Source organism: Ictidomys tridecemlineatus, chromosome 12 (genome assembly GCF_052094955.1).
Source record: "Ictidomys tridecemlineatus isolate mIctTri1 chromosome 12, mIctTri1.hap1, whole genome shotgun sequence".
Classification (NCBI taxonomy): domain Eukaryota; kingdom Metazoa; phylum Chordata; class Mammalia; order Rodentia; family Sciuridae; genus Ictidomys; species Ictidomys tridecemlineatus.
In genome coordinates this window covers 27,751,489-27,775,414 of record NC_135488.1, presented here as the reverse complement: position 1 = coordinate 27,775,414, position 23,926 = coordinate 27,751,489, and the positions used below count along the sequence as shown (strand labels likewise).

General features: G+C 48.6%; 1 protein-coding gene across 23 annotated transcripts in view; it reads left to right on the top strand.

Moving 5' to 3' along the window:
* Positions 1-23,926, top strand: part of LOC144369142 (mitotic spindle assembly checkpoint protein MAD1-like) — a 282,508-nt gene that overhangs the window by 205,815 nt on the left and 52,767 nt on the right. For 17 of the 23 annotated variants that reach the window (XR_013428597.1, XR_013428596.1, XR_013428599.1 and 14 more), the window contains one exon: positions 15,772-15,860. Coding sequence is in view for 10 of the 23 variants with exons in the window: in XM_078028234.1 (XP_077884360.1) it covers positions 15,772-15,860 (89 nt within the window). In the remaining 13 variants the exon portion in view is untranslated. Of the gene's footprint in view, positions 1-15,771; positions 15,861-15,981; positions 16,134-23,926 lie in introns of all 23 variants that reach the window. The other 6 variants (XR_013428604.1, XR_013428603.1, XR_013428600.1 and 3 more) reach the window with 1 other exon arrangement.

Here is a 23,926-nt window from a genome sequence, read left to right as displayed (position 1 = left end):
CGCTGATATACAGAAATGCCTTTGATTTATGCGTGTTGATTTTATATCCTGCCACTTTGCTGAATTCATTTATTAGTTCTAGTAGTTTCTTTTTTTAAATTTTTTTTCAAAAGATAGAGTGAGAGGAGAGAGAGAGAGAGAATTTTTAATATTTATTTATTTTTTTAGTTCTCGGCAGACAAAACATCTTTGTTTGTATGTGGTGCTAAGGATCTAACCCGGGCCGCATGCATTCCAGGCGAGCGCGCTACCGCTTGAGCCACATCCCCAGCCCTGAGTTCTAGTAGTTTCTCTGTAGACCCTTTTGGGTCTTCTAGGTATAGAATCATGTCATCCGCAAATAGTGGTAATTTAAGTTCTTCTTTTCCTATTTTTATGCCTTTAATCTCTTTTGTCTGTCTAATTGCTCTGGCTAGTATTTCAAGGACTAAATTAAATAGAAGTGGTGAGAGAGGGCATCCCTGTCTTGTTCCAGATTTTAGAGGGAATGCCTTCAACTTTTCTCCATTCAGAATGATGCTAGCCTGAGGCTTAGCATAGACAGCTTTTACAATGTCAAGGTAAGTTCCTGTTCTCCCTAGTTTTTCTAATGTTTTGAACATAAAGGGATGCTGTACTTTGTCGAATGCTTTCTCTGCATCTATCGAGATGATCATATGGTTCTTATCTTTAAGTCTATTGATGTGGTGAATAACATTTATTGATTTCCGTATATTGAACCATCCTTGCATCCCAGGGATGAATCCTACTTGATCAATGGTGCACAGTTTTTTTGATGCAGACACGCTTTTTTCATACTGCCTTTGTGGGACATGATTGTCATCACCACCACCATCATCTCACCATCGCATTTTCCTAGGCACAGTGATCTTAGGGTAGCCAGTGTTTGCTGCTGCACATTTTGTTCCAGTCACATACTCAGTGCTCTGTGTGGCTTATTTTACCATGACCCTCCTGGCAAACCCGTAAGTTGGTCAAATTGTGGTTCCAATTATTCCGAGGAGGGAACAGGCTCAGTGAGGACTGTGATGTGCCCATGTTTACATAGTTAGGAGATAGCCTGCTGGAGCTCAGTCCCAGGTGCCTCCAAACCCTGGGAATCCTGTACTGCAGCCATGAGGTGCCATTTCCAAGTGTCCTGTGAGCTCCACAGAAATGGGGGATCTAGTAGAACTCAGCCTCCGAGCACGGGCCAGGGCCAGGCCAGCAGCTGACTGATTAGATGTGGACATTTAGGAGCAGGTTGTCCATGCACCTCTGTCTCTTCCCATCAGGTCAGCAAAGGTCCAAGACCCTGTCACCTTGCAAGGGTGCACTTTAGAAACAGTAGTCTGAAGTTGTTACCTTAGCCCAGAAAATAAGTTTCCAGTGGCTTAATTTCTGGGCCTTAGCCATAGAAGGTAGGTGGATCCCCACTCACCTTCAGAAAAGTAGAAGAAAAGTTCCCTTGTGGAAGGAGCCCTGCCGCCAGGACATAGATTCTGAGTGGCAGAGCCCTATGCTGTGTGTGGTGTCTATTCTGTGAGACCTTTCTGTGGTTTTCTTTTGCAGAATCGCCCTAGGCATCCTCATGGTTTCTCTTTCAAGTGAACTTCAGAGTCAGCTTCCCAGGGTTCCTAGAAACCCTGTTGGAATTGTGTAACCCATGGGCTGACTCCCATGAGGTCTTTGCAGTATGGACACCTCATGTGCTTCTTCCCCATGTTGGCCTCTCTGTCCTTCCCTCCACCTGGAGGTTCTTGCCCCTCTGTTAGGTGTACTTCTGGTGTGTGTCCCTTGGCAGATGCACTCCCAGGTGTTTGTAGTTCCTTTTGCTGGCAGGTTGCTTGTTTATAACCCCTGCTGGGCTTAGGGGAGGGAGAGGAGAGAGGAGGAGAAGGTGTATGCTTTAGCAGAAAGAACCCCTGTGGATTCTACCAGACAAAAGGTAAAAAGATTTAGTCTATAATCACAAAAAGAAGAATTGGTTAATTTATCTTTAGAAAGCTGGGAGTAATTCCACCAAGGGGCGGGTCTTGCCCTCATCCTAGTTCTAGGTACTCAGTGCTTTGTGATTTCAACTCTGGGCACCTTTGGTGGCGCTCTCTGCTCAGCTCTTTTCCAGCTACCAGTTTCATGCTGTGTCAGCCTTCAGCACTTCTCCTCTGCTATGCTGCTCAAGCCCCCAGGCCCCTCACTCACTGTCCTGAGCTCCCTCTTGGGGTGGAGTGTCTCGGAGAGGGCAGGTGACCCTGCCTGGTGCAGGAGCAGTTCTCCTTTCTCTGAAGAGCCTGCCCTGCCAGCTTTTCCAGAGTCACTTGCCTTCGTTCCTGAGCCCTGCCAGCAGCTCCTCCCGGGCACGTCTTGCCCTCCACACTGCTCCGCAGTCCCAGTGTTGCTTGATCCTTGTGCACCTGGGCTTTCCCTCCAACCAGGGAGCATGGGGCCATGTGGATGCCTGTGTCAACTGCCACTAAGCTCCAGAGAGCCCTTGCCAGGGTAACCTATGCATGCAAGGTCTTCCAAGGACATGGAGCCTCCGGATTAGAGCAACTGCTTGGTGGGGAAGCTCCTTTCCATAGGGGCTTTCATGTTCAGTTGCTTCTCCTAGGTAGATTTCATTGTCCTGCATCCAGCAGGCAGGAAGTTAGCTGCAGACCCTCGCTTCTTACCTGCTGTTCTAGGGAGGAGGCACCTCATTGATTCTGGTCAAGCATCAGAGTCAGTGGAAGCACATGTGCACCGACTTCACTCATCAGGCCCTGGAGCCATTGTTCTTCGAGGGCGGATGGGGTGGCAGGAACCCCCTTAAAGCCTGTTGGCACTCCTCCATGTGCCAGGTAGCACTGCTTCTAGACATGCACTGCTGTTGATTTTATTCTGTTTCACCTCTCAGTACTGGCTTCCTCCAAGTCTCGACGGCTCTGCCTTCTGCTGCCCTAGAGCAGAGGCACAGTTGGCTCAGGACTTATCAGTCAGTGGCCATGTACCTACCCCAGACCTTCCAACGCTGACAGTACAGCACTATCCATCCCTTTGGAGCTTAGTCACTCTGCTCTGCAGAGGCCTCCTCCCTAGGGGGCACCAAGGACCACTTCAGAGCAACGAGCTGGCTGTCCCGGGTGGAAACTATTGGGTTCTAGCGGGGCTTCTTTTTCTGACAAGCAGTTATTTCCCAGCTCAGGGACTGGCTGTGCTTAGCTGGTGGTGTCTGTGTGAGCTGTCACTGGCTATACAGCCTCTTGTAGCCCATGTCTCCCTCCAAGCTGGAATGGAAATGGTAGCGAGGGCTTAATTTAAGATCCCTCCCTCACCTTACCAAGAAGCAGAAGCCTCTCCAGAGACCCTCCTGGTGATGGGCTGGACGTAGAGCAGGATGGTGGCCTCTGGGCAAGGTTCCCATCCTGATCTCAAAATCACCTCTTGGAGACATGAGCCATTTCTTCCCAGATTGTGCCCTAAGGAGCCCGTTGTGGCCTCAGGGCCTTCTAAGACCCAGCACTCGGTGTCGCCAACACTCCAGTAGTATTTATCACAGATGAAGACTCACATATGTCGTCGAGTTCCCTATTCAATGGTCTTGGCATCCTTTTTAAAAAGCAACTGAGTCAGGCACAGTGGTGCATGCCTATAATCCCAGCGACTCAGGAGGCTGAGTCACAAAGATCGCAAGTTCATGTGACACTGCATGGGTGTGTGCACATGGAAGAGCAATGCTGCCTCTGGTGCCCAGCAGTGGTCACGTTAATTAGAATTGCTGTTGAGTGTGGGGGAGCAAGTTGCCCAGCTTTTCCACTGGTTATTACTTTGTGGAATTAGGTAAGGCCTCTGGGATCAAACCATGCATCCTCTCAAATTAAACTGGAATACACAGTCTCTATTTAAAGATTTTGCCATGTGGGGGAGGCAGCCATGAGCACTATTAGCATTAAAGTTCCATGAAGCTTTGGGGCTAAGGGCACAGCTGGCAGGCTAGGCCTGCGCAGAGAGGAGGGACCTATGGACAGGAGCACCAGGCAGGTTTAGGGCACTGGGCTATCATGACCTAGGGAGGCTCCTGGGCTTTGTGCTGGTGTGGGCAGCTCTCACAGGAGTCCATGCCTGGTTCTGCTGCAGTCTGGGTTTTATGCCATCTGCTTGGAAAGCTCCACCTTAAAGTGTTAGCTGTTTCCTGCTTTGGGTATCTGGACTGTCCTGGCCTTGGCCCCACTCTCTACTCCTCTCCTAGAAAAACTGCAGTTGTCCTACCTGAAATTCAGTTGTTTTCATCTTATTTGCATGTACCTTTGGATTGTGTAAATCAGATTCAAAATCTGGTCTGTAAGATCAACCAAATTGATAAACCCTTAGCCAAAGCAATCAGGAAAGAAAGTGGGAAGACAGAAAGTACCATATCAGGAGTGAGAGAACTAACACTCATTTTATGGTTTGTTTTTTTGTTTGTTTGTTTGTTTTCAGATTGGAGCCATCCTAGTGGGTGTGAAGTGGTATCTTATGGCTTTGATTTGCACCTCCCTGGTGGTCAGCGTGTGCCTCCATGCCCGGCTCCATTGCCCATTTTTAAACTGGGCCATCTTTTTGTTGATGAGTTGCAGGAGTTCTTTGTGCATTCTGAATACTAAATCTTTGTCAGGGTTATGATTTTCAAATACCTGATCCCTATCTGTAGTGTGTCTTTTTATTCTCTTGATAAAATGCTTTGGTTATACAGAAAGTTTTAGTTTTGATGAAGTCTTATTTTATCATTTTTTTTCAGTGCCATATCTTAATAAGTCATTGCCTGATCCAAAGTTAGGAGGATTTACTCCTATGTTTCCTTCTAAAGAGTTTTGTAATTTTACCTTTTACATATAGGTTTTAATCCATTTTGAGTTAATTTTTTAATATGGTGTGAGGTAGGGGGTCTAACTTGATTCTTTGTATGTGGATGTTCAGTAGCCTCAAAACCATTTGTGAAGAGACTCTTCTTTCCCTGTTCAGTGGTCTTGGCATCCTTGTTAAAAAGCAACTGAGTCAGACACAGTGGTGTATGCCTGTAATCCCAGCGACTCAGGAGGCTGAGGCATGAAGATCGCAAGTTCAAGGCCAGCCTCAGCAACTTAGTGAGGGCCTTAGCAACTTAGTCAGACCTTGTCTCAAAATATAAAAAAGGCTGGGGATATGGTTCAGTAGTTAAGTACCCCTTGGTTCAATTTCTGTGTTATGGTTTAGGTCTGAAGTGTCCCCCCAAAACTCACATGTGAGACAATGCAAGAAGGTTCAGAGGAGAAATGGTTGGATGGTAGGAGTCTTAACCTCATCAGTGATTTGATTCACCTATAGGGATTAATTGAAGTGGTAGGTGTGGCTGGAGGAGGTGGGAGTTGGGATATGGCTACAGGGTATATATTTCATATCTGGAGAGTGGAGTCTTTCTCTGCTTCTTGATCACCGTGATGGGAGTTCCTTCCCTGTACCACCCTCTCCCGCCATGATGTTTAGCCTCACCTCCAGCCATGAGGAATGGAGCTGGCCTTCTGTGGACTAAGACCTCTGAAACTGTGAGCCCTCAAATAAACCTTTCCTCCTCTATAGTTGTTCTGGTCAGATCCTTTAGTCAACAGCAGTGAAAAAGCTGACTAAAACATTCTGGTACCAAAAAACCAAAACAAAACAAAATCAAGTGATCGATCATAGGTATTTAGGTTTATTTTGGGACTCAGTTCTGTTCTGTTTATCTTTCCTTATTCTATTGCCGGATTGTTTTAATCACTGTAGCTTTGTACTAAGTTGGGGAAAATCTGTCAACTTTATGTTCTTTCCTTTAAGATTGTCTTGGCTATTGAGGGTCTCTTGCAGTTCCACATGAATTTTAGGATAAGTGTCCCCCCCCAATTTCTGGAAAAAAAAAAGTTTTCATTTGGGATTTTGACTGGGGTTGCATTGAATCTGTATGTAACTTTGGGGAATCTTACTGTCTTAACAGTAATAGTGTTCTAACCTGTGAGCATGAGCACAGAAAGTCTTTACTTATATTGAGGTTTTCTTTTAATTCCTTTCAGCAATGTTTTATAGTTCATAGCATTACAAGTCTTTCACCCTCTTACTTAAACATACTTGTATTTTATTCTCTTTGGTAATATTAAAAATGGAATTGTTTTCTTAATTTCCCTTTTGATTTGTTCATTGCTAGTCCATAGAAATGCCTCTGGATTTTTTTATGTTAATCTTGTATTTTACAGTTTTGCTAAATTCATTTATTAGTTCTAATAGATTTAATTTTAGAGGGTTTTTTTGTTTTTTTTTTAACATGTGAGATCAATGTTATCTATAAGTAGTTTTTACAGTTTGAATGCCTTTTTTTTTTTTTTTTTTTGCCAGTGACCCTAACTGCATAGGGTCAGAACAGTGCTGCATAACCATGGTAAAAATGAACATCCTTTTCTTGATCCTGATCTCAAGAGAAAACTGTCAGTCAGTTTTTCATCATTAAATATGCTGTTAGCCATGTGTGCTCATCTTTGTCCTTTAACATGTTATGGAAGTTCCTTTCTATTCCTACTCATTGAGTACTTTTATCTTCAAAATGCATTGGATTTTGTCAAATGCCTTTTCTGCCCAGTTGCCCAGCCCAGCCCTTTATTTAAAATAAATAAATAAAAATTTGTAGTTGGATAGCATGCCTTTATTTAATTTATTTATTTTTATGTGGTGCTGAGGATCAAACCTAGTACCAGGCAAGCGCTGAGTTTCTTTTTCCATGGAGTAGTCTAGTTGGACTGGAATACTCTGACATGTGGATCTCCATCTTCTCTATGACTTGTTCTTGTGTGTGTCTTGGCCTGGCAGGGTATCCCTCGATCCTGTTGGCCCCAGCATCCCCCTTGAGAATGAGTAAGTTGTAATGTCCCCTTCCTTGCCTCCTGCACCTGCAGTATTAGGGGTAGCAACATCTGTACTGGTCCTAAGTGTGAGTAAAGAGGAGAGTGATCTATATGTACTGTGTGTGTCAGTGTATGGACTTGGGCACAAGGTCACCAGGATTCATGGCAACGTCCCCTGCGCCTGTGGGGCCGCTGCACTGCAGCCGCTCTCAGGACTGCTGGCTGAGTGGGTTCTGCGGGAGCTGCCGACACTTGCACCTCCTGCCATCCACACAGGTTTCTGCAGTGATGAGTAGCTCGTGGCTGAGTTCTGAACAAAAAGAACTGGTACTTCCTCAGCACGACTACAGCTGCTGCTCTGAAGAATGTGCTGATACTAACAGTGCACAAGAACATATTTTGTGATTTTTACCAAAGGCGATGTTTCTCGGGCTAGTCTCAGATAATTATAAATAGCTTTGGCACCAGTGTGAATGTTGGCAGGACGTTCAAAAGTTGTGCTTAGTGCAAGACAAGTCTTCCTTCCTCAGGTATGTCCAGTGCATTACGGGTGGACTGCTTGGAAGTGCCAGTGGAGACCCTTTCTTGTCTGAGTGAAGCGCTGTCCTGTGAGCCCCTGTGTCAGCGCATGCAGGTTTAGGGTTGTTAGGAAGGCTGCCGTGTGGAGCAGGCTGGGTAAGTTCTGAGTGCTGTCATTCCAGCTATTTCCACAAACTGTGCTCTTCAGCTTTTTGGCCATTGTCCTGATTGACATTTTTCTCATCCATATGGTAATGGTTTGGTCTGGGTCAGGAGTGAGCAGACTTTGGCCCACAGGCCAAACCCAGCCTGATGCAATTTCTGTAAGTAAAATTTTCTTGGAACTTAGCTGTACTGGTTCACTAGCAGCTTGTGCACTGCATGAGCAGAGACCATGTAGTCTGCAAGGTGGAATCCATAGGCCCTTTCCTGCAGAAGCTGTCTGACCCTGGTCTAGGTGATACATACAAGTGGCAACACCTTCAGTTTCGGGTTTGATGTCAACTGTAAGCCTGGGCTCTTGTGTCTGAAACTAGAGCCAGAGTCCTGCCACCTCTACTGAGGCTTCCTGAATAGGGCCCCTAGCCTGACAAGACATAGCATAATGTGGCGGGGTCTGGGTCCCCCAAGACCTGGCTCTTGGTAGACCCAAGAGGAGCTCAAGAGGCAGCACTTGTCGCTGTTGCCCTGCACACACCCAGGCCCATTCTTGCCCAAACAGAAGCTATCAGTTGAAACCAGAGTTTGGGATGAAACTAGATTCTTCGCTTCTGCTAGGGTGGGTGGGGTCTGCATAAGCTGAGGGCCTCTGTAGCTGAGAAATGGGTTGCAGTTCTTAAATGGTGGGCTCTGCCCTCCAGTGTTACAGCAGACCTCAGCAGCTCACCACCAATTTCTTTATGAGTTCTTGTCTCACATATTTGAAGAATGAAATCCACTGATGAGGATGAGTGCAGATAAGAGTAGGATTTATTCAAGTCTGAGTAGAAACAGAACTTCCAAAGAGTGAGAGGGGACCCTAAAGTAGTTGCTGCTTGCATGTGCTAGTCAAGGGGTTTATATAGCACTTGGGTCAACGTAATTAGTCCAAATTAATGTTATTCAGTGTTTGGAAAAGTATCAATGCTACTGGTTAGCCCTGCAATCCCATTCGGGTCTGACCCACTTCTGTTTTCCCTGCCACTCATGGGGAAGAGGAAGGTCAAGGTCGGCAAACCATGAATGCACAGGCTTTCTGGGCTGTGGTGCTATGTGGTGCAGGTGTCTGCACTGTGCCTGGGCTGGGGCACCACAAGATGACAGGTCATCATGTCCTGGCTTGCTGTGCTCTGATGTGGCGGTCTCTGCAGGGCCACAACCCATGCTTTCCACCTGTGCTCCTGCTTACCTGGGCCACCATTCTGCAGCTCCACCATTGCTTTATTACCAGTTTTTGGTGGAGATTAATGAGCAGGCTAAATGACTTGGTGGCTAGGGGGGGGCCATAGCAGAGGGATACCTTTGCTTCATCCCGGTTTATGAAACAGGTGCCCAGGGGAGACAAGGGACCCTGCTAATGGCCCCTCCCTGCAACGTGGTCAGAATCCACAGAATAGGCCACGATTATGAGGCTACCCACCCCCAGTTACATCTGTCCACGCTGGAGGCAGAGAGGCAAGGTGGTGAACTGGCTCCAGGAGCCCATCATCCCCCAGACACAGCTCGAGGAGTTTCCTCATGGTATTCTGCTGCTGGGAAGCAGCATAGGAGGCACGCCATGTGCAACTCCATGGGCCACCCGAGTGTATCCATGCTGCAGCCTTCGTGGTAGTGTGTGTGCTGTTAGGTTCTGCCCATGCTGGGAATGTGTGTGTTTCGTGTTTACTTATGTTTTGGCAAACAACATATGAACTTGGTGCAAAGTGAAGAGAGGGGAGAAACAGGAATAAGTGGTCTTCTGCCAGCCCCTGTCCTCCAGGGTGTTTGGCAGATAGGTTCGTTTGCTGGCCTCTTCAACTTGCTGTCTGACTTCTTCCATAAGCAGCCCTGTGATAAGGCTCTTGGGCCCGTTTTAGGGAATAGACAAAGCAGAAGCCCAGAAAGTTCTCTGTAGTTTGCATCTGGGTGAATGGTGGGCCAGGTCTCCATTTCTCCGTGACTTCACTTTTTCTGTCATTTTCAGAACAGCCTGTCTAGGCTCGCTGAGCTCTCCCTGGGGACGGGCATGTTCCTTCAGCGGGTCCTGAAGACCTGTATCCTGTGTGGCTGCTGGCAGGGACATAGTGGTGGGTGAGGAGCCCTAGTGGTGGAGCACATGGGTGCCTGGTTTCAAAGGCTGGCCAGCCTCCCTCTCCCCTGCCAGCCAACCTGGGTCAACTCCTGCTCCTGAGTCAGAGCTTTCAGCACGACGTAGCCCCTGGTGTAGTCCCCAAGGTGCTTGAGCCCAACTTACTGAGGGACTTGCTGCTACCACATTGGTCACTGCCCCAGGGCTGCAATTGCCAGCTCTTTTCCACGGGCCCGTGATTCATTTGGACCAGGCACTGTTGGGAATCATGCCTCTTAATCTAGAAGAGCCTGTCAGAGAAAGGAATATCAATTTGTATATTAGCCTCAGAGATTGCAGTTGGGCAGCACAAGCCCTCTCTTTAGGAGATTAAATTTGAGTGGAACAGGAGACATTCAGGGTAATGTGCACAAATTGCTCTTTGGCCATGGCAGGCAGTGAGCCCCTGCCCCTGTGCCCTGCCTACTGTGTCCATGCTCACCTGGTGGCCTGTGCTCAGGCCCAGCCTGTTAAAAACCTAAGAATATCGCTTCTTTGGGGTCTTTGGCAGGGAGGAGAGCTTCAGTGTGGGGCTGTTTGGTTCTAAGGCATTTGGCAGAGTCTCTCAGAAGGCACAATCCAATTAGTCCTTGTGTTCACTGTTCTTTTAAACCGACTCTAAACACAAGTTTTTCTCAGTGAAGTATGAAATAGGCAGTTGCAGCCTGCAATATTAATGCATTTTCAATTTTTTCTGTCCTTCGTTTTGGCCAAGTAATAGCAGCGTGGATTAGCTTGGTGTGTCTGAAAGAAAGCTGGTAATGGATGCTCTCTTGGTGTAGGCTGGCCTTCAGAGTGAGGGCAGGTCCCCTGGGACCTGAGAAGCCTCATGTGCAATGTACTGGGGCCCAGAGAGGAAGAAAGACAGGCCGTGGCCACACTCAGCGTCTATGAGTTTGACTGTATGAGTGTGAGAGCTCTAGACAGTGAGTGTAAGAGCGTGTGTTGGATGGGGGAAGAAGGCCTGGGTCGCCATATGGGGCAGGGCAGGTTCATCTGTTGTCTATCCCCTGCTCGAGCCTGTGCCCTGACCCAGGGCCTGTAGTCTAGGGTTTCCCACTTGGCATTGAAACCTCGAAGACAGGTGGTCTCATCCACAGGTGGCGAGTGGGGTGCAATCTGTGAGAGCGACCCCAAGGACCTTGTGTTTACCCTGCACCCACCTGCCCAGGTGTGAGAATCCAGCTGGCTTGGTTATAGCCTCTTCTGGGCCTGCCCTGTGGAGCCCCCAGATTGTTGCTGAACCTTAGTGATAAAAGGACAAGGAGGAGGATACGGGGCATCTCAGGGCTTCCTTAGCGTGGCCCTGGCTGCACAGCCAGCAAAGCCCCATGGCCGATGGCAGGTAGTTAACGCTGAGAGCTGTTTGCTGGGTCACTGGGAACCCTCCTCAGGTCTCATCTCAGTATCTTTCCACACATTGCCTCCCTTTTAAAAACTGGTAGGTTTAGATTGTTTCTTAAATGGGGTGGCTAGTGTGTTGAGTCTAGGTCCTCTCTTCCAGTGCTGGCTCAACTCCCTGCATGTGTACTCTGTCTGGCAGAAGCGACAACGGGAGCTAGACAGTGTGTCTGGGCATCAGGCTCCTGGGAGGAGCTGGTGTCCCAGTTCACCCTGAGGCTGGACGGAGGAGTGGGCTGCAGCTGCAAACCTGAGCCCTGGGTGTATCTTGATGGCCACTGTCTCGCACCGCGGGACTGGAGGAGGGTGATAGAGTTGTGAGCCAGCATGGCGGCGTGGGCAGGGCGGGCCTGTGGGTGTGTGAGGAGATGGATTGCCTGACAGGGCTGGGGAGGTTTTCTGGTATAGGCTCAGGGGGAAGAGAATTGGCCCAGTGAGAAGAACAGAGCTGAGTGTGTGTTAGTTATGAGTCTAAGTTACAGATTAAAATTAAAGGGCTCCATGTTGGTGTTGAACATAAATCACTCCATTTCCGGAAATCATTCAAAAGTAAGAAGAATGAAAACCAAAACAACAAAATAAGAACAGAGCTAAGTCCACACCCTAAGCAGAGACAGGTGGCCCCGAGTAGAGGAACACGTAGCAGCATGTAGGTATGGGCACAGGGAGCCGCCAGGGCACAGCGCTCAGGAAACGAGCTTAAGAGGCTAAATGACGCTCACCTTGCTGGACAGGACCTCATGAGAGGCAAGAACAGGCCTTGGTGAAGTGGGTCCCTTGGCCCTGTGTGGCTCCCAAGATAGCAGGGAGCTGTGTGAGGGGCCCCTGCACCCTGTGCCTGAGCAGAGAAGAGTAGTGGTCGCTCTGATGAGAGTTCACAGCTTCCCCTTCTTGCTGGAGACAAGTAGTGGCTCTTGATTGAATTCACAACACAATCAACAGGTTGGATTAAAGAAAAGAAAATGGCCCCAGCCCCTCTCCAGTGTGACCTCATGCTAAACTGGATGTGATAAAAGTCATCTTGCATGATGAGCAGTGAAAATCTGGATGCCCATTTATGAGACAGAAGGAGAGAAGCAGGAAAAGTCACAGAAAAAGAAGTAGACTTCGAACATGTGATTGTATGCACACATTTTGCCAAGAAGTAAAAGCTCATGATCCAGTAGAGTGTGAGTGCCCCCAAAGCCAGAGGAGAAGGCTATGGACCTGAGGGCCTTGAACAGGAGAGGGGCAGGAAGGCAGGAAAGAGGACAGACTGGAGGTGCACAGGAAGGTAGTACCCCCCGGGAAACCCGCCACAAGAGCTGCACGGAGTTAAGAGAATAGTAGCAGTGTACCTGTTACACGTTCTGGTGTCAAAGGGCTTGGATATTTAGTAGAAAGTATTGAGATAGGAGAGGAAGGGAGAAATGGGTTTCTTATCATTAGTAGCTGAAATTGAAGACATACCCTAAGGAGAGCATTGAGTTGTTGAAGTGTGTTTAACTGGGTGTTAGTGGTTTCCAGAGGAACAAAACCTGTCGATTCATTTGTCTGCCTGGAGAGACTAGTGGTTTGATTGGTTATGAGGGATTGGCTCATGTGATACGGAAGCTAGGAAGTCCTGTAGTCGGCATCTAAAAACTAGAGACTTAGAAAAACTAGTGGTGGAACTCAATCCAGGTTTGAAGGCCTGGTCCACGAGGCTGAGATGTCCCAGCTTAAACTGGGAGGCAGAAAAAGAGAGCCTCACCTTTTCTTGGTTCTGTTCGGCCTTTGGGGGGTTGGATGCTGATGCTCATGTCAGTGTCAGGGAGGACAGTCTTCTGAGTCCACTGATTCCAATGCTGATCCACCCCGTGGCCTCAGAGACACACTAGGATGTGAGGTTTCACCTGGGCACATCTGGCTCAGTCATGAAATTAACAGTGACAGACACCACAGAGGTGAACAAGAGATGGGCCAGACAGACACTGCACAGGACATGTGATGAGCACAGCCTAACACGGGGCGGTATAGGCACAGTACCAGAGAGCCTCTGCTATAAGAGCAACCAGTAAGAAAAATACAAACTGTTCTGAGTATCAAAACTTAACACATAAAACAGTAAATAAGATTAGAATGCCACGGAGGGATACAGTTTTTATAAGACAGGAAGTACAAGAACATACACAGAAATAGACACACATATATCAAAATATAGGTGGGTTAAACTCTTCTATTAAAAGGAAAAGACTTCCTGATGAATTACAAAGCAAAACCAAGAGGCTGAAACATGTGGGTTGTGGGGCCATCTGTTAGTCCTAAACACAGAAGCAGGGGTTGTCGTTTTGGTCATGTTCAAGTCTAAATTCCAGCCATAAAGCAGTGTAGAATACAGGATGGATATCAGTGTGCCAGAGAACAGCGCCACTGTTCAGGAAACTGACATGTGCAGAGGGGCAGGGAGAGACGGTTGAGGATGTGAGCAGCAAGTGAGTTTACCTTCTTGTCTGTGACATAGCAAGTTGTATTGTGAGTCCCCAGTCCCCAGAGTTAGAGGACACATTCTTTAAAGAGTGTTCGTAGAAAATGTCCATAGATTAATCACACATTGGGTAATAAAGAGAAGCTTTATAAACTTTATAAACCTTTGTAAATTCAAATAAAACCTCTTCTAATGGTGATGTGACGAAATTTGAAGTCACAAACAAAACTAGAAAAAGAAAAGGCTCCTATTGCTTGGAAATTCAAAAACAAAACAAAGACAAACAGAACAAAACATTCTGTCTTAATTCTTGGTTCAAAGAAGAAATGCAATTCAAAAGTGCGTAAAATCTAGAAAACAATTGTATTGAAAGCAGTCCTCATCAGAGCCAGTGGAAACATCTAAATTCATGGTTTAAATATTTATACCATGGGACAAGAAATCATGAATATACATGGACTAACCTCCAGCTGCAGAAGTCAGAGATGCAGTAAAAGAAAACCCCAGTAAGACAAAAGTTAGGAATCTAATGGTCAAAGCAGTGGTTAACAGCAGAGCAAGAAGTAGTAGAAATAATAAGAGTCCAGGTGCCTGTTACTTGAAATGAAGCCAATAAAATAGATGAATTATTCACAACTCGAGTAAAATGTAATAGCATCACCACCCAAAATAAGAAGCAGGACTAATTATGTTCAAGCTTCTGGCTGGGGAAGGCTTAGAAAGCTTCCAGTGCTGAGGACTCTATGTGGCCAGGTGGGGCCCCCACACCCTACACAGAATATTCCCAGCTTGCACCCATGGCTTAGACCTCTCTGCATATGTCAAACCTCTATAGTAAGGTAAGTGACAAGTAAAAAATAACCCTAAAAAGAATATGGTTTCTACATGACTTCTGTGGAAAGAATTATGAACCATATTGCAAGTCCTTTTAAATAAACACAAACATCTGGAATAGATAATATTTTCCTAGAAAGTTTCTCATCAATTCTGAACCCAGAAAAGAAAATTCTAAACAGGCCACTTATTAAAGAGCAAAGTTGGCACGAAATAGCTCCGGTTGTCTTGCTGCCCTCTCCCAACAAAGAGAAATGGAAGATGCATCAGGCGGAGCCAGTTTCAGGGAAACTTCTACCAGATTCTCAGGATAGGCACCTGCAAGGTATATGGACGGCCCGAGTATAGAGGATGGGGGAGGGCTCTTTGGTAGTGAGCAACTGTGTCGGTAACAACTGTGGTTTGCACAAGGCCTTGCACAAGTGCACACCTCACAGAGGAGACATGTTAGTGCATGTTAGTGTCAGCATGCTAGGAGTGAATGTCATTGGCAAGTTGAAATACATTGTCTTGGTCCATCGGTAGCTGCTATCACAGAACACCAGAGGACAATAATTTATAATAAACAGTTATTTCTGCCACCTACGTTTCTGGAGGCTGAGAAGTCCAAGGTCAAGGGACCACATCTGGCAAGGATGAGAAGGGTAAGGGCACCTGAGAGCTGCACTGAGGAGTGGCCAGACTTTGTTAGCAGACAGCCTCTGAGCTGCAGCTGCGGCACAGTTTCGGGCTCCTTCTAGGCTGCTCCTTGGAATCCTGGGGCCTCCTTAGCTAGCCCATGTCTGGGTGGAGAGAGGAGGTTAGCTCTGAGTGCATGTCCTCTGGCTCCTGAGGTCCCTGGCCAGTGGCTGGCCATTGACAGTACCCATTCTCAAGCCTGAAATTACTGGGACTCCTCATATCCACCACTCCCTAACCCTCCCACCCTGATGTGTCCAAGTGTTATTACAGTTCACTTTCCTCCTGGAGGAGGCCTTCAGCTTCTGTATTCTATAGAGGAATCTGAAGTAGCAAAAGAAAGAAAATACTGTGACTGTTCATTCAAAGCAGTGGCAAATTTAGAATATGTTCTTTCCAGTTACTGTGTCCCTTTTTGCCCCAGAGATTTTGGTGTCTCTCCACATTATTCCCAGAATGACTGTGACTCCATGGCTAATCTGCAGACAGAAGTGTTAAGGAAGGGAAAGGGTGATTTTTGCAAGAGGTAGCATGCTGGTGGCCTTGCAGATTCAGGCTGCTGGGATTCCCAGGAAAACAGCCCCCCGTCCTATGTTCCCTAGCAGGAGGAGGGGATTGGGTCTGGGGAACCTTTGAATGGTGCTTTTGGGACCTCTGGGGCCAGGCAAGGTTCTAGGCTCTGTGCTGTCTGTAGGCCTGCAGAGCCCCCTGCACCTGCTGACCCTTGGCCCTGTGTTTTCTCGCAGCTGGAGATGGAGCTGAAGATGCTGAAGTCCCAGCCGGGCTCTGCTGAGTCGAGCTTCCCGTTCTGCAGAGAGGAGGTGGACACACTCAGGTACGCTGTGCTGGGGCTGGGGCTGCTGGCAGTGGGAGTCTACTAGAACCCCTTCCTCCACTGCCTCCTGGATGGCATTTTGTTCCTCAATCACATTCCATCCGCTTGGGTTCCTCTGCAGGGACACTCATCTCCACTGGGCTGGACCTTTTCCAGTATCCTTTTCTTGGCCAGCACTGGCAGACAGCTGGGCCTTGCAGCCTCCCCCATGTTCAGGAGCTCGCAGACACTCTTGTCGGGCATCTGGTAGGACCTGCCTTTGCTGCCAGCAAGGTAAAGCAACAGGCCCATCTTCTTGGCTTGTGAAACTCTAGATGCAGCAAGGAATTTATGAGCAGTGGAATACTGGGAGGTGCAGATGAGGAGAACTGCTTACAGAAGCAGTAGCCCGACCAGATGTGCTTTCTGTTGTCAGCTGGGCACCTTTGTCTATTATTCAGGACGCGCTCACTCGCCCTGAGCTACCGTTTTCCTAGATGCGCTTCCTGCACCTCCGCCATCCAGCACCCCTCACTTCTCTGTAAGCAGAGACCGCGGGCTGAGATTGTTCCCAGATCTTATTTCCTTTCTCCCCAAGACATGTCAGGGTCCTAAAGGAGATCCAGATGTGTGGGTGGGGTGCTGAGCAGCCCCTCCTGACTGTCCCCTGATGCACACTTCAGCCCTACCATTCAGTTTCTAGTCGAAGTGGCAAGTTTCCAGTTCTGGCATCTCTCATGGGAGACAGCAACTGTGGATGCAGAGTGAGTGTGGCTGAGTGGCCGTGCCTGGGGAGCCTCCCTTCTGCCCTAAGTGTATGCCATGGACCAAGTGTCTGGCATCCAGGGCTTCTCACCCAGGGAGCTGTTTCTGGTGAGTGAAATGAGAACAGACCTGGGAACCAGGACAGCCCCAGTGAATACCAGGTGGCCCTTGGTGAGGCCACTGGTGCTGGAGTTTTAATGGCCCTCCCTGGGTTGTGCAGCCAAGGCCCAGCAGACTGGGACAAACCCTGGTACCCAGGGCTAAAGTGGCCTCAGCTGTTTCTCCCCTGTGGGTTCCGTTTTCTCGTGGGTAGTGTATGGATGACCCCAGCTTTGCAGGGTTGTTGAGTAAAAGCAAGAAAATATGTGCGCTGCCTCTGGTCCAACCAGGCCCAGAAGTGTTGAGCCAAAAACAGTTATGGTCCCTTCCAGGTTTGAGGTTTCCTCCCTCATTTCTGAAGCATTTCTAATATATGGACGGAGGCCTTATAAATAGCACTTTGGAGACCTGCCAGATCCCAGGCTGTTTGTTTTGCGCTCGTTCCGTCATTCACTCGGTAGACACCGTGTGTGCGCCGTGGGCACCGCCAGGGCTCAGCACTGAGGATGATGGAGTGGTGAGCAAGACGCACACTCTCCGTCTTCATCAGTTTTGTGGTTTAATGGGGACTTGGGGGGACATTATTCACAGGCAATCCTGGCTCTGTAATTATGGATGGAGAGGAATGTGGTGGTGCTGTGAGAGCAGGTGTCTGGGGGCAGGGGGCTCCCCTGGGAAATACGTTTGTGTGTGGCCATGGGTTAACCATAGGATGGCAGGGGAGCTGGAGGCCAGGCCTGGGCCCCAGTGAGGGTTTGGTCTTTATTCTCTGAACAATGGGAAGCCATTATGTGTTTGAAAGTAGAAGAGCAACATGATTGAATTTGCAGCAGCCAGCACCACTGGCCTCCAGGGTGGGCAGCTCTCCCCAGCTGAGTGCCAGGCAGCATCTGCTGTGGGACACCCTTCCAAGCTGAAGTGACTGTTCCCAGCCAGAGGAGGGCCGAGCATATCTCCTATACATATACCCCTCAGCTCATGGAGCAGCCCTATCTGTGGTGAAGAGCTCATAACACAGAGGTGTGAGTGGTGGTGGTGGTGTGTGTGTGTGGGTGGGGGGGTGTTCAATGCAAGAGGCATTTGAATGAGACTGGGAGGCCCCAAAAGATGGCTAGCAGCTTAGGAGTGCATGCCGCCAAGGGCCACAAAGGCAGGAGAGCTCAGCTGGTGTCTGCCATGAGAGGAACAAGGGCCAGGAGCTGGCCGTGGAGGAGGCATCCAGAGAGTGCTGGGCTGATGGAGGCCCCAGGTCAGCTCTCATGGAGGAGGCACCAAGTGCTCAGGAATCAGCATAGTTGGCCCCTCACCTGACAGAGTCCTTAATGCCATGCAAGACAGGTATGTCCTGTGGTTGTCCCCCCCCCTTCCACCCCGTGTCCCTGGGAATCCTGTTATCAGGTGATGCAGTGAAGGGATTGGATTTGGGTGTTGGCAGGTGCGCCTCAGGGTGTTAGCCAAGGGGGCAGAGGACAGTCTGCCCCAAGGGCCTGAGGCTGTCAACATGGGCCAGCACTGTGTTACTCAGCTCTCCTGTCACAGACTGGCATCCTGTCTTCTGCCAGGACTCTGGCTGCCCACAGCTCTCATGCTGCGGCTGACAGGAGCATGGCCAGGCGTGGGTGGGGCTTGTGTGGGCTGGAACGCTTTGGGTTTATTTTTTAAACTTCAAGAAAGAGCTTTATTGTTGACATCTTTTGCTCAACGATCAAAGTTTCTTGTCCCCATTGTCTCACTTGGAAAACGCAGCTGTGGAAAGAAGCAGCTTCGTGGCTGGCCGCTGGGAGCTGGTCGGCATGTGTCGAGAGGCTTTGGTGGAGTTTTGCACCACAGCAGCACTTCTGACTTCCAGCCAAGGAGCAGCTGAGGGTGGAGATGGCTGTCACACAGGTACCTGCATCTGGGTGGCTGCTCCACACTTGGGTCATGTGTGACAGGCAACCCCAGGTGAGCAGGGGCTCTGCGTAGTGCACTCAGCCAGGGAGACAGTGTAAAACCAGGACTCACAGAGCCCAGGTGGCTCCTCTGGCTTCTCAGGGACAGATTCCTGTGCAGGTGGGGGAGTCCTGCTTGGCCAGGGTGCTGACCCGCCTCTCCTTCCACAGACCTGTCTCTCTCTTAAGGTCTGTTTCTTCTACTGGGTGGGCTAGCATCTCTGGCGCTCCCTGCCTCTGCCCAACCCTGCAATGGCACCCCCTGTACCTTCTCACTTTCCTCCCACGACCCCAGCCATCCAGGCTCAGGGCAGGCACATGGGTTGTGCCTCAAGTGTCCCATAGCATCACAGGTAGGCTTGGTGTTCTTGAGATAGCCATATTTGTAGCTCACTTTTGTCCTGAACGAGGAGCATATTGTTGTAGTGAGTTTTCTTCAGACAACATCAGGCAGCCCTCTGGCTGGGAAGTAGTGACAGAGGGGCTGGGGCCAGCTGAATGAGCAGTGTCTCTAGACACCAGAAGCATCTGCCCCAGCTCCCCCGGGGGAGACACCAGTGCTGTCAAGGCCAGAGGGCTCGTCATTGTTTCCCTGCAGCCGCAGAAGAGAGGGGAGACTTAGATGACCCCCTTTGAACAAGGGTCTGTTTCTCCTTTTGATTCTCACTTCTGAGGTTGAAGTGCTTTTCCTTCAGTCCTCTGAAAGTTTCTGAGGAGTGGTTTTTGAAGTGGTTGGTTCAGAGAAAGACAGTGGACACGAGGGCCCTGCTGCTGTCAGCCAGCCTTTCCCCGTGACCGCAGTCGGCCAGCTGGTCACAGGAGAGCTGGTGGGGGAACGAGGGGGACAGCACTGCCAACCTGGGTACTGGGAGTTCATATGTGTGTGCATTCACCTAGGTTACATTTGCTACACACAAGAGAGTAGACATACTTACTTGTTTTGTGTAAGTGACACACATCCCTCACACCACATCATCTCAGCACAGAAAACGGAAGTGTCAGTACAGATTTAAGTAGCAACAGCTGAGGCCCTTTCAAGTGGAACAAATCTGGATTCGTTATTTTCTGCTGTCAAATAGCAGCTCTGGCAAATCCTAAATGTTGTCTGTGGATTTAGCAACTGGGTAGACTTTCAGTGATTCCAGAGGCTCGTGTGTCTGTGCCAATGCCTGTTAGTCACACTCCGGAGCCTCTCCGTCACGGCCACGCTTACTGCCTGCCAGGTCCCACGGATGTGCTGGCTAGGCCCCAGTCCACGTGGGCAACCCCAGGCTTTGGGGGCTGAGGGAGCCCTGCCTGCTGGTGCTGGAGATGTCGGAGGATAGTGTGGTACTCTGCAGTACCCACTGGTACCCTGGAGCCCTGGCTGCACATTTAGGAGTGAGGTTGCAAGCACCTGGCTAGAAACCTGGGATTTGTCCCCGTGGCTTTGCTAGGAGATCCCAGCTGGGGTCTTTCACTTGGTGCCCTCAAAATTATTATTCTTTGGTTTCTTCTCAGCCTGGCATATCTTTGGAGACTTGGGCCTGGCAGATATCAGCCTGTTACCAGCTCCTGGGAGCTGGGTGGGGGATGGTGCTGGAAGCTCAGCATCATGGTGGAACTTTAATGTCCCATTGACCTGGGGGATGGGGTCATCCTGCTGTACCTTAGCAGAGGACTTATCCCCAAGCCCAGAATCACTGTTCTTTGAAGAGGAGGGGCCTGTGGTACTCGGCAAAGATGTGGCATCACTGGCGTGAGGTGAAGCTAGGATGAGGGGTGCCAGTTTTCAAGAATCTTCAACATCCAGTTCAGTTCCTCGGCAGTCCCCTTTCTTCCCAGGTCCAACTCACACCTGCAGACCTAGACACACACAGCCAGCTGGTGGAGGATGCCTTGCAAGATGGAGGAAGGCAGTCCAGTGGGGACCTCAGGACTGGGGACAGTGAGGTGGTAGTCCCCTGAGTTCCCAGAATACCAGCTGTATGCCCTGGACATGGAACCCTCAAAAGGTTGAATGCACAACCAGCCATAGACATAGACCAAAGTCTCCAAAGACGTTCACTCCCCCAGCCACAGGGGTGCCACCTGATAGCGGGTAACCTTGAATATGCCTTTCTGACTTTGGCTGATGCCAGGGAAAGAATTGTTCTCCACCCCACTGCCCCACAGAGCCCCTGCCCAGTGAGTCTACTTCCTACCCCAGCCTTCACAAGTGCCCCTGCCTGGCAGTGTAGCAGGGCTGAGTAGGTGGGCAGGCTGTGTCCCTGACTAGGATTGTCCTACCTTGGTTGAGTCAGGCTCACCAGGTAGCTGAGCTTCTATCCCCATCTGGCACTGGAGAGACAAAGGTGAAGGGGCTCCTTACTGCCCTCATGAACCATGTCTGATGCTAGCAGGCATCTCTGCCATTAGGATGGGAGGCCTTTTTTCTGCAGGCATCCCACTTTGTCAGGTTGGTATCAGCAGGGCCCATGGCAGCCCTGCACCTGCCCTGTCGCGTGTATACACGCCATTCAACAGAACTTCAAAACACAGGAAGCAGAAGCAGATAGAACTGAGGAGAGAAATAGACACTCAAGCATTTACAGAGGACACCCATGCACTGCTGTCCACAGTTGGTGGGGGGCCAACAGAAAAGCAGCAAAGATCTGGAACTGAATGTCACTGTCAGCTAACAGGTATGGTCAGTGTTTGCAGAGCACTATCCATTCTCTCTTAAAGTCCACTTGGCACATTTACCACAGTGGATTTTATCTTGGGTCACAGAACAAACCTTAGCAAAATTAAAGGAATCATATTCATGTACAGTATGTTCTCTGGCTACATTGAGCTCAAAGTAGAGGTCAATAACAGAAAAACAACAGAAAAATCTCCAAACGATCAGAAATGACACAAAATCTCCAAATGTGCTTCTGAATCCTCCACATGTCAAAGAGGAATTCTCAAGAGAAATATACACAACTGAGTGATAATGAAAATACAAAACTTTGTCAGATACAGTGAAACCAGCACTGAGAAGGAAACTTTCAGAGACATTCACATTAGAGAAGAAAAGAAGACTCTTATTTATGTGCTAATTGTGAGAACCTGAGGGAAGAGCAGAAGCAGCTTAGAATAGGCAGAATGAAATAATGAAGAGCAGAAAGAAATGAAATTGATAAAAAAAAATAGAACAGAGAAAAAATCACTGAACAAAATGCCATTTTAAAAAAAATCCATAAAATTGATAAACAAAATAGCAAAACTGACAAGTATTAAGAAGCCACAAGACACACATCATCGGTATCAGGGCTGAAGCAGGGGCTGCCGCTGTGGATCCTGTAGTGTCACAGGGCACGGCAGACGGCTTCATGCTCAGAGACTCATTCACTTGGAAGCAAGAGATCAGTTCTTCAAAAACCTTCAACTACCAAATATGAAGTATGCCAAATATATATACCAAAATATGAAATACATACCAAAAGATATGTACCAAATATATACCAAAAGATGAATAGATTATCTGAATAGTTCTAGGACATTAAAAACCTGAAGCCATTATTAAAATGCTCCCAAGAAAGGTCTCTGCAGGCCCCAGTGGTTTCCCTGGGGAATTCCACTGAACAGCTAGAGAGCTTTTGGTGGCAGGTCACTCAGCCTCGTCCAGGAGACAGAAGAGGAGATGGCCAGGGTGGGGAGGAGTGCCCATGTCTACCAGAGACAGCCGGGTGAGCCTGTTGGCATCTTGCTGGGGGGCAGGAGCCTGAGAGCCCGTGACCTGCAAAAGTCAGGAAGGCAGTGGCAGCTCTGCTAGCTAGCTCTGATGCCCCACTGAGGTGGACACCATCCAGGGAACTGAGTGAAGAGGGCAGCAACCTCCTTGTATTAATCTGCAAGTGCCTATGAATCATAAATATTCCTAAAATGCTGCCTTAAATGAAGGCCTTCACCCCTTCTCCAGCTCCAACCCCCTTCTTCCTGCTTTTAGACATCACCCCCCACCCCAGGGGACACTTCCTAAGGCTTGGTGGCATAAAGCCTCTGAGCTCATCCTCTCCTGGTCAGGGACTCAGCTTTTTGGGGTCACTGCCACTCACTGTCTGCTGTCTGACTTCTAAGGCTTTGTGATGTTGTCTCTGTTATTTTCTTGTCTTCAGCAGTAGGCCTGAGGAAAATGAGAAAGCCTTTACTTTTGATTTTGCAGCATTTTGAGGGAGTGCGCGTTAATGAACCCGTTCAAGTCACTGTCGTAAAGCTCAAGGCTTTGTTTTTCCATTTCTGTATATATTTGAAAAGTGAAGCAGATGATTGAAGGCTGTTTCTCCTCCTTATGTTACAAATTAGCACCTTCTCTGCTTTCTCAGACCTTTTGTGTTGCCATATAGTTTGCTCCACTGTGTGGTCCATTAACCCCTTCTGAGCTTCAGTGACTTCGTGCTCTCAGCTATTCAGGAACCATGGCATCTTCATGGGCAAACTGCTGGCATGTTGGACTTAGGTGCTCTGTCCCTAGAGCCTATCTTTATTTGACTACGGGAGTCTGGTTGCTTCCAGGATTCTGATCATTCTGTTTCTGAAAATGGTGACAACTACTCACTTTAGTAGTAGCTGTCAGTAGCAAAATTGTAATAAGTTGCCTGCTGCCGCTTATTTGGTGCACACCGTGGGCCACATCCCACATGTGCATTCTTGCCTTCTTACACCATCCCAGGACAGTTTCTAAGAAAGATGCTCACTTCATGGAGGCCTGGGTTCCATACAGTGGAGTACATCCATTTTCAAGCGTGGTTTAACCAGCAGTATTGAGAGTTGGGTGGTGGCAATTGTCTGTGAAAGAGCAGGTCTTAAGACACATATCATCTTCTGAACTCTAAAACAATGAGAAAAGCAGCTGGGTGTGATGGTGCACACCTGTAATCCCAGTGACTCAGGAGGCCGAGGCAGGAGGATTGCAAGTTTGAGGCCCTGTCTTAAAAAGAGCTAGGGATGTAGCTCAGTAGTAAAGCACCCCAGGGTTCATCACCAGTACCAAATAAAGAAAGAATGAAAAAAGCCAAATTCAGTCTACCTTTTCCTATCACTACATGCATCCATTTCTGCAGAACATCAGTGATCACTCTCCTCCCAACTCCACCCACACCATGGTCACGCTCTGAGAGGTGTGTACAAGATTATGTGATCACTACACAATAGGTTTTAGGACATGTCCTAGGATCATCTTAATTTTTTTCAATCGTTATGTAGTAAAGTTACTGTTTTTTAATGGTGAATTTTAATCACCCCATAATCAGAGAACAAAATAATTTCGTCACCTCCCAAGCCCTTGCT